We start from the raw sequence: 11,436 nt of genomic DNA, 5'->3' as shown, positions 1-11,436 counted from the left end.
TGGGGAAGGCTAGGCGGGCTGGACGTCATAGACCTGGGCAATGATTTCTATCCACTATAAGAAAAAAAAAAAAAAGGTTTTTAGTGATAAATTTTTAGTGGCAATAGTATTATTGTTACAATTTTTTTTCCTTAAAAAAATCTTTTAGCGGCAATTGTACATTGGAATTTTTTCACTTATAAAATAAAATAAAATACTCTATAAAAATTAGCAAGTTTGCCTAACTTTCGACAAACTCCCTTTTTAAGTTTTTTCAAATTCACGTTTTTATTTCATTATCATCATCTCCAAATAGTATATAAATCTACAAACTGTATATAAAAGTACACAAAAATATACGGACAACAAGTATGACTTCTTTAAGAATATTTTTAATTATAAATAAAAAAGCCATATTTAACAATAGTAAGTATTATTATCGTCTCTAAAAATCCTTGTTAAATATGACTTATTCCGGTGTACCTATGTATTTTTAGAGACGAATAACAATACTTGTCATTGTTGAATTAAAAAAAATTCTTGAAGAAGCCATATTTGTTGTCCATGTTTGGAAAAATAATAATTTTTTATTTTATAATTGAAAAAAATCCATTGTTCATTTGTCATTAATACTATACTTTATAATAGCTATTTAAATTATTACCACTAAAAAATGCTAAAATTTTTTAAAAATAACAAAACCAACTGAATCCTGAAACTGTGAAACATCTCTTCTCTCAATGTCTCACTGCTTTTCCTCACTCAAACTACTATCTCTGGTACCTCATTCTCTCTGGACTCTGAGAACCACCCATCGATCTTCTTCTTTTTCTCGATCTTGCTCTCACGTTTCCATCATTCCATCTTCTTCATCGTTTGAATCTCTTTCCACTTCATTTCAATCTTAATTGCGATCTGAATCCTTTTTTCGAACAAGCTTGTGCTGATTACAATTGAAATCTGAATCGCTCTCTAATCATAAGGTACAAGTTCCTTAATCTCCCTCTCAGTTATGTTCTTGTGCTTCCAAAATTACGTTCTACTGTAATCTCTTTCTATATCTTTTATCAATTTGTGGTTTTATCTGAGTTAATTGTTCTTTCAGATTGGATTCTACTTTTCTTAGTTTTCGATTGCATGCACTTATTGCAAACTAAACGTATAATTCAGTGATTCAAAAATTCGTTATCAAAATTTTAGGATTTTCTTCTTTTAGTAATTCTACGGTAATTCATTTTTTTTTCACTTTGTCCTTTGATTTTCCAAACTTCCTTCAAAATTCATCGCAGTCGTGATATCCGCCATCAGTGATGAGCACACCAAGCTCATCAAGGCCTGCCACATCTTCAGCCAATTCCTCTTATGGCTACTCTTTTCTGAGTGACAGATCATTGTATATGAGTCGCAGCACCAAGAACAACTCAAGGTATACTAGAATCATGAATTAATTGTTCTTATATTTAGTTTTTTTCCCTTCCTTATATATATGTTGTTGTGTGAATTTGGATAATGAGAATTGTGTTTGGTTAATGACACTCTTATTTGTTGAAATACTGCATCTTAATATATTTCAAAGCTCTTTTGTCAGGTATTAAACTCTGACTCTCTTGTACCTATTTTGTCAACTCATATGTAGATATTAATGGTTTAACATTTAACACGATTAAAGATAGATTTTGTTACTATTTTGTTTATTTTTTAATTCTTTTAGTAGAAAAAAGATAAATTTTGTCAAGTTAGACTTAGTTTGCAATGCATATCATTTTTGTAATGTTCATCACAATAATGGTTTATTTTTTCATGGTAAGAACACAAAATAATTGATATTTTGTTTGTTCTTGTTAATAGTTTGGATCATATGGTTGAAAAATATATAAGGATGATGCAAATAAATATAGTATGATGCAAAACACTTACGCACACCAAGATAAAGTAAACAAATGTAGTATGATGCATGCATGTCTTATTGGCTGTGAGCTCACGTGTCAGTTATTTTGTCAGAATCCGACACATTTGGTAGCTAACCTGGATATTGTCTCTAGGTTGTGCATCCCTGGAGGAGCACAAACGAAGGAGAGTGTCTTTCCACAAATGCGGGACTAATTTCATACATTCTTCACATTTATAATATTAACAATCTCCCCCTCAAGTTTCTTAAAACACCAGACTGATTAACCATCAGTTTCGATACCACTTTGTTGAGTCATCGTGGAAGTTTTCGGCCACCAAATCGACTCTGATACCACTTATTGAGCCACTGTGGGGAGCTCTCAATGGCCAGAGAGACTTCGGAATTTATGCTAAAGATTTACTAAAAGGAGTAGGATCATTAACCTAGCTAGTAGCTAGTATATGCTGTATGCACAATGCAGATAAGGTGCAAGAGAGAAAGTGGGTCATGATTATACAGGACAACAAACACAAATTTTTAATAGTAAACCCAAATCTTGGCCATTGAAACACAACTTGGTCCCCAAGACACACTTATAACCGTAGATGCCCAGCAGTGTAGAACAGAGAACACTTTTTTCATTTATCCAAAAATGGTAAAGCAGAAGATTTGAGATGAAGAGAAGAAAGTAAGTTGCATGCAAATGGAAATAAATCACATTTAATTTATGACTCAGTTTAATATGGATTGATGTGGGTGATTAGATCTTTGCTTTATGATTAAGCTTTTTCTTTCTTTTTTCTCCGACAAAATGAGCAGGAGGAACAAATCTCTCTTTCTTTTATTTTGTTGCTGACCGAAGCAATAAGAGATAGTGTAGACTTCAAACTTGTATGAGAAGCTTGGTGGGATCAACTTGGGTGAGCAACTCGGGTTTGGGTTGGCTTTCTTCATATTCAGCCCAAGTGATTTTTTTGCTTAACAACTTTGGGCTTTTAGTATTTTATAGCCTACTTTGTTTCTGGTTTGATTTCTATTATTTTGGGCTGCTGCAACTATATTTCTTTGTTCTAAATTAATTTGGGCTTTATTTGAAAGAGTAGTACACTATGAAAGCTTCAGATTTTTGTTCCATTTATTTGGGCTGTTGCATTATTGAAATTTAGCCTGCATCACTTAAAACAAAATCATCAAAACTAATTGGGTTGTTGGCCCAATAAAATTAATATTTGTCATCATCAATTATGTTAGTTGATTTCTTAACTCAACAGATTTACATGGAGAGCTAAATCTAGTCTGACTCACTCGATTTACATAGAGAGGTGTTTGGGGATATCTATGTAATATTGAGTTGGATTTGGTTTAATTGTGTGTTCACTACAAGAAAGAAGGTTTATGGCCACGCTTTTTTTCCACGCTTTAAAAGCGTGGCCAAAAGTGATCAATGACCATGCTTTTATGAGGGTGGCAATTGAAGAGAGATTTGGTCATATTTTTTTTGTTACGTTTCAAAAGCGTGACGAAAAGAATCAATGGCTACGCTTCTATAAGGGTGGCAATTGATTAAAAATTTGGCCACGTTTTTTTTGTTATGCTTAAAAAGCGTAGCCATAGAGAGAAACAGGCACGCTTTTAAAGCGTGACGACAGAATTTTATTATAGTTTTGAATAGAGTAGTAACTCTTAAATAAAAAGAGAATAATGTAATTTTACATTGCAGGTGAGTTTGAATGGTTCTGGAGCTGTGGGTTGTGGCTTCATCAATTCCCAGTTTATCAGCTTTCTTCGGAAGCAGCTTGAAGAAGGTTACATCAAGAATCCCCAACAACAACAAGGTTTCCTCCGGAAGCTTCAAGATTGTGGCGATCAATGAGGACAGACAAATAGATAAGGACAAATGGAAATGGTTGGCCTATGATATGCAAGACATCACAAGAGAGAAGGGTATTTTGTAGTTTTTAATGTGTATTTTGTAGTTTTAAAGAAAGTATATAATGTAATAGTTGTTGGAATTGTAATGCATGTATTACAAATTTATGGATTGTTGTTATCACTTTGATTTTTTGTTAGAGCTTATCATGTGATCAACCACTATATTTGGTATACAAATTTATGAAAGTTTTATGTTGTCTAAATTTTACATTGTCTATGAATTTTGTTAGGTTTTATTACGAAAATTAAAAAAAAAAACAATTGAACTTGAACAAATTTATAGCCATGCTTTAAAAGTGTATCTATTCCATACAGCAGTCACTTTTCGCCACGCTTTTAAAGCGTAGCCATATCTCTAACTTCTAGCACACTTTAAAAGTGTAGGCGTATCTCTAACTATTGTCAAGCTTTAAAAGCGTAGCCGTATCTAGCTACTAGCACGCTTTAAAAGCGTAGCCATATCCTCTCGTATACGGCCATGCTTAAAAGCATAGTAATATATAAAAGCGTGGCAACAAAAAAAGCGTGGCGATAAAGCAACCGACACGCTAGTAGATGTGACCTTTTTAAAAAACGTACCGGTTGCTTAAAAAGCGTGACAAAAAACTATCGCCACGCTTTTTCCACTTTCCGCCACGCTTTAAAAGCATAGCAAAATCCTGGTTTCTTGTAGTGGTTTTACCCAAAACTTAAGTTTCAATGGTGAAACCTGAATCTTGTTATTCTTGCTAAGAAAAATTAAAAAGTTTTTGGCCGAGAAATATATTTGTATACGAGCTTCGTAGAGCGAGTGAGAGATAAATCCATATATAGTCACCAAAAACATGAAAAATCATAGACAAATAATAAGAGAGATATGGTTGTTGGCTCGTTTCTCATTGGTTGAATCACAAATCGGATCTAGTCACCTATCCAAAGGTTGAAGATGATACTACTATTGTGTGAATACTAGTTACGAGCAATAGTGCGTGAACATATAGATAGTTATTATGGGCTCGAAATTTGATTTTTTTTTTCCAAAATTAAATTCTAGTTGAACCTAAATTATTAGTAAAATTTATTTAATTTTTTCAAATGTCAAAAATATGTTTTTGTGTATTTTAACTTTCTCTACAAATTTAATCAGCTTGTTTCGATTTATGCATGTCTAGGACAGCATGCATGCATGCCTGATTAGATTTATTAAGACAACATGCATGCATGCATAAATTGAAGCAGGCTGATTAAATTTACATAGAGAATTAAATCTAATCTGATTCATTTGATTTTCATAGAAAGGTGATTGGGGAGATCTATGTAACATTTTTTTATTTGGATGAATTGTATAATATTGAGTTGGGTTTGATTTAATGGTGTATTTTACCCTAATTATTTTAGAAGTTGTTTATATATATATATATATATATATATATATATATTTGATAATTAATTTTTAGTATATATAAAATATTTTTATAAATTTAGTCAATATATATACACCAATAAATTTATAAAAATATTTTATGTTCTTTAAAAATTAATTATTAAATTAATGAAAATATATATAATATTTTAAATTTTAAATTTTGAATTCTAAATTTTAATCATAAATTTTAAATTATTTAAAAATTAATTCTTTATACTATTTATTTATATTTATTATATTATGACGAAACAAGTTTTTTCTTTTATTATTATTTTCATAAGACTTGAATAAATTTAAATATAAGTACTACTGCTCGAGAAGAATCCAATATGCAACCCTTGAATTAACCAAATTGATTCCAAATCCATATGGATATATTCTAATCGGATAAATAAAATTCCAAGAGATAAAATATATTTGATCCGGCATATATATATAATATAACACAGATAATTAATAATGAACTTTATCCACAGTACAATAATGCAACAAGACATAGCTATCACTATACTGTGGCATGGGTTCAAGGGACAGATGGAATGGCACCCATTAGCGCGCTAAAAGAGTGGGAAACATTGTGGGGAAGAAGACAAATAGTTTCAGGCTATTCATCTGCAACCGTGTTCTCATGCTTCCCACAAAGTTACGTGTGTGTGTGTTTTTTTTTAATTATGTCAAAAGGCAAATGTTTTCTCGTAATAAAATAAAGTTAGGACGATTTATTTAAATAAAATAATTAGAATTTATATTTATGTAAATACACTAATTCTGAATTGATTATATGTGTGTTCTATTTTAAATTTATACAAACTGCAGAACTCCTATTATATTTTGCCATTTATATGAAATTTTTACCATAATTTATGAAGAGACAAATTTAACATAAACTGAAAAACTTCTATTACGATTTATGAAAAAACATGTTTGATCATAAACTGTCTATTCTTATCATAGTTTATGAAAAACTACGTCTCTATGTATACTAGCTGAAGAAAATTATTTTGGTAAAAAAATTATTTTTTTCTTAACATAAAGATAATATCACGGTTAAAAAAAAATATTTTGGTAAAAGGTAAAGATTATTCTTTTAGAATAAATGGAAAACCTAAAAAAAATTATAATATACGATGCATATATTTTTTAAACATTTAAGTATAAATTTTTATTTTTCACTCCATTTTATTTTTTATTAAAAAATTTCTTTAAAATAAACCTAAGTATCCAAAGTCTAGAACAATTAAAAAAAATACAGCTAGAAGCTAAGCCTAGAACAATTAAAAAAAAATATAATTCTTTATTCACAAAAAGATCATTTCCTATCTGAAATCATAAGATAAAAACCAAATGAATCAGATAAAAACCTGAACCTATTCGTGATTTACTAGTACATAATCACACACTTAAATTCAAAAAAGGAAATGCTAGATAAATAATAATCATTTTAAATAATATAAATAATTATTAATTAAATAAAAATATATTATATTTTTAAATTAATTATCTAAATTTTAATATTAAAATAATCATCCATATATCTAATAAAATAAACATTTAATATATTTATTATTTATATTATTTAATATTTTCATTACCTACCTCTATCTTTCATTCAAAAAATCCCCACTGCTATCACTTTAACATGGTTCACGGTATTTCATTTTTACGATACAATAACTAATTATAGTTTAGTAAGATGGTTCGCACTTACATTTTTTATTGATTGATCAATCCTAATAAACACTCTTTACATAATAGTTACTAAGAGAAAAATTACAATTAATTTATCTCAATAAAGACATTTTTATTATTTATTTATTATCTAGACTTATTTATATCAACAATAACAATAACAAAATCTTATCCTATTAAATAGGATCGATTATATAGATCAAATAATACTGTTAAATTCTATTATCATTTGATCATCTTATAGATGATCTTTTTAGATCTTTTTCTACTTTTCATTCCTTATTCATCTGTATTTTATTTCATCTATTTTTTTGACTAAATACTTTATCAATTTTCTTTTTACATATTTAATCTACCTAAAATATAATTTTATCATCTTTTCTACAATAAATACTATTCCAATTTTCTCTCTCTTATATAGAGACATAATTCTTTGTAAATCGTGATAAAAATTTTATAATTTATATGTAAATCGACTTTTTCATAAAGTGGTAGAAATTTTATGGTTTATGTGTAAATTCGTTTTTTTATAAACTGTAATAAAAATTTTAGGATTTATATGTAAATAATAAAATATGATACAAATTTTGCGATTGGTATAAATTTAAAATAAGACTTGCATATAATCAATTTGAAATTATTATATTTACATAAATATAAATTTTAAATATTTTTATTTAGATAAATTATCTTTGATGAGATAGAAGAAACTATTGCATATGGATATATAGTAGAAATAATGGGGTAGGGTCAATGGTGAGGTACAAGCCATTTATGTGAGGGGCTTTTGGCCACTCAACTTGGACATGACATAATGAAAATAATTGGAAAACAATAAAAAAATTAGTTTAAATAATTTAAGTTATTTTATTTAATATTTATAAATTATTATTAAAATAATGATATAATTTTAAATATAATAAATATATAATTATAAATATTATGTATATAAAATTATAAATATTATATTATATATATGAGATAATTTTAGATATTATTTTTTAAATATTATTAAATAATAAATCAATCATATATAGAGTAAGTGTTATTTGAACACACAGTAAGGGACATTAATTATTATGAAATTTGAAGTGTACGGAGCTCCTTAAATATTAATTGGTAAAAGAAAAAAAAAATATTTTCCAACAGGGATGACAATTTGATATGATCGCTTTAAATGGGGTGAGTTTTTGAACGATTATTTAAGTTTTGGGATGGGCATTAACCTGATAATAATTGTTGGGGCATAGAATGAGTATAACTGCATAAGAAACAAGAGAAAGTAGAGGAAAATAACGTTTTTTTTAGTAATGTAAACAATAAATTAAAAAAATTAATTATAATTTTAAAATTTAAATTTTAAATTAATTAGATTTATTCGTGTTTAATAAATTTAAACTTGGACATACAGAAAATACTAAATAATTTAAAAAAAAAAGATAGAAAATACGAGATTCATGAAAACTCCATATCAAAGCAGATTTTTTTAAGGGTAATTTACTAAAATAAAATTTTTGAGTTTCAATATTACCAAACTACAACTTTTGAATCCTTGATACGAAAATGCAATTTTTCCTAATTCTATGTAATCTGTGGGAGGGGTACGACGGATTTTGAATGAACGCAAACCGTGGTTGGGGTTCCACAGTTTATGTTGAAACGCCAATGCATGAAAACCGTGGTAGGGATTCCATGGTTTCTGTTTGAATGTGCAATGAGCATAAACCGCTGTAGGGGTTCAGCAGTTTATGCATGGACCTATTTCGCCTATAAATACCCACCCAGGAGAACTATTGTGATGTAGAAAGTGATTTTCACTTGTTCAAAAATGAGTGAGGAGAGTTTTTTGGTCTTAGTCCACAACTCTGGGAAAATTAAAAAAAGCGAAAGGCATGGAGTTAAGTTTACTGACAAAAAACCAGTTAGTGTTTTTGTGCGTTCCACGATGACTCTGTCAGAACTAAAGATGAGCATTTTGCAAAAGGCAGGGTTGTGTGGGTCCAAGTGGGTGAAGAAGCTGTTTTACAAGATTTCGATTGCGGTTATTTCAGCTGGGGTGCAGTATGAAACATTTGTGATAGGGTCGGACGAAGACATAGTGATTTTGTTTCATTGTCGGCGCAGTTTTTCGGAAGTGAGAATACACAAGCTTTTTACCAAGTTGGAAGATGGTTTTGATAGTTCTGGTGTATCGGCGCCAAATCCTCAGTCGATGACAGTGGGGGTGCATTAACTTCGATGCTTGTCGTTGCAGCTGGTGGTCTGTTGGCTGAACATCCATCTGTTCCACCAGTGGCAGCTAGGTCACCTGGTTTGATTCTTGGACTATTTGGTGAGGGTGAGCCGGATCATATTGAGAATGCGATGCGAGAGGATGATCCGGATGATGAGCCAGATCACATATTGGGAGACAGTAAGGAGGATACTCCGAGGACGCCACCAGCATGTCTGAGGCTATCGAGTTCTGGTTTAGGCCAACAACCGCCACATTTCTCCACGTTGAATATCGAAGCAATCGGCCAGCACCCAGACATAGATCCCACCTCTGGGAGGCAGGGGTTACACAAGGGAAATCCTTCTGGAGACTTTCAGATTGGCCAATCTTTCTAAACTAAGGAGGAAGCTGTGTTGAGTGTTAAGGATTATAGCATCCGTCGTGGAGTTCAGTATCGAGTGATGGAGTCAGATCATCTAAAGTTTCATAGGGGATGCAAAGAGTTTGGGAATGACTGCACGTGGTTGATTCGCATCACACTTCGACAGCCTAAGGGTACTTACGAGGTTAGAAGGTACAACAGACCTAACACTTGCTTGGCGACGTCGATTTCCAACGACCATCGACAACTCGATCACCATGTCATTTGTGCCAGGATATTTCCATTGGTGAAGGCGGATGCAGCGGTTACGATAAAGGTGCTACAAGAAGCTACAGAGACAACGCATGGATTCAAGCCAAGTTATAGGAAGGTGTGGATGGAAAAACAGAAAGCCGTTGCACAGATATATGGGGATTGGGAGGAGTCCTATGCCGAGTTGCCACGTTGGATGCTAGGGGTACAAGCCACGAGGGACGAAACCGTGGCAGTGCTGAAGACTTCTCTGGTGCGTATTGGTGATCAGATTGATGAGTCTACGAGGTACTTTCATCGTCTTTTCTGGACATTCCCTCCATGCATTGAAGCATTTAGTCATTGCAAGCCATTAGTTAGCATCGACGGGACTCATCTTTGTGGGAAGTATGGTGGGACTTTACTTTTAGCAATCCCACAAGATGGAAACTCGAATATCTTGCCCGTAGCCTTTTCTCTCGTGGAGGGGGAGAATGCGGAATCTTGGATTTTTTTCTTATCCCACTTGCATCAACATGTGACTCTCTCCTCCCTACGGTCGAATGTCGATAAATACGTGGCCCACCGGAACGAAGATATTGTTAAATAATCAAATAAACTGATAACAGATAAGTTAATTACTTTAACCTAAAAAAAGAAAACCGAATTTCTAATTTTCTTGAGTATCGATACCTGGAAGCTAACGGAAAAGAAAAATCGTTGAATCCACGCGATCTGAGACTAGAAAATTGCCAGAAGATTCACGACGGCAGTAACTGGAGTGGGCCGGCCAAGTTCGTCACATTCCTGTTCGCAACCCGACATATACATCAATATAGCCAGGCTAATGCTGCCGAAGCCCAACTGTAACTGCCCATGTCATCAAGTCTCGCCACAAAGGGCAACCACCAAATATGAACCCGATTTCCACTCTTATCACCGAACAACTGAGTAGATAGCAGCATCATAATATAGGCCCGTGCATATATCCGTATAGTATCCTCAGTGGCATCCTTGGGCAGCACCTTGAATCTCTCATGAAACTAGGTGAAGTGAACCGTAAACTGCTTCACCTTATTCGGTGGGGGAAGCTCGCCAAAGAGTTCTTGAAACCACTCCCAAGTGGTTCGGCCATCCTCCGTCAACTTCTCAAAATCTGTCAGGCAACCGGATACAGGCAAACCATCCACGGGCAACCGCAGCTGGTATGCAACATCCTGCAGCGTGATGATGCACTCCCCAAATGGCATATAAAAGGTGTGCATCTCAGGACGCCACCTCTCAATTAATGCGCTGACGAGGGGTTCATCCAACCAGAACCACCTCGTGTTGAGCCTCGCCAGGTAGTACAGACCTGCCTTCTCCAGATACGGTATGATCCTGTCATGCAAAGGCATGTTCTGTTACCTCCGGACACTAGTGATGCACCTACTAGGCTGTAGCAGGTGAGATGAAAAACCAAAAATCAAGTGAGATTGCATCACTAACAACAATTCTATGTTCAAATTAATAAGGCTATAATATAAGACATGAATCTTTAATTCAACATAAGCAATTACTAAACATAATATGATATAATCTAAATCGAACGTTCAACAAAGCTAAAAAAACACTTATAATTTTTTAAATTTAAGAGTGAAAATATAACCACGAGGTTCAACTTACAAAATCTACTTTTTAAACCTACATGTTTAAAAGTTCAAATTTCAAAA

General features: G+C 32.2%; 1 protein-coding gene across 1 annotated transcript; it reads left to right on the top strand.

Annotated features, from left to right (window-relative positions):
- The first annotated feature begins 9,572 nt into the window (after positions 1-9,572).
- Positions 9,573-10,334, top strand: LOC112775190 (uncharacterized). The gene has a single exon (XM_025818713.1). The coding sequence runs from the start codon at positions 9,573-9,575 to the stop codon at positions 10,332-10,334; it is 762 nt and encodes a 253-aa protein (XP_025674498.1).
- Positions 10,335-11,436: the final 1,102 nt, after the last annotated feature.

The sequence above is a fragment of the Arachis hypogaea genome, chromosome 1, assembly GCF_003086295.3.
Source record: "Arachis hypogaea cultivar Tifrunner chromosome 1, arahy.Tifrunner.gnm2.J5K5, whole genome shotgun sequence".
Taxonomy (NCBI): Eukaryota; Viridiplantae; Streptophyta; class Magnoliopsida; order Fabales; family Fabaceae; genus Arachis; species Arachis hypogaea.
The sequence above is the reverse complement of the archived record's forward strand: the minus strand, read 5'-3'. Positions and strand labels throughout refer to the sequence as shown.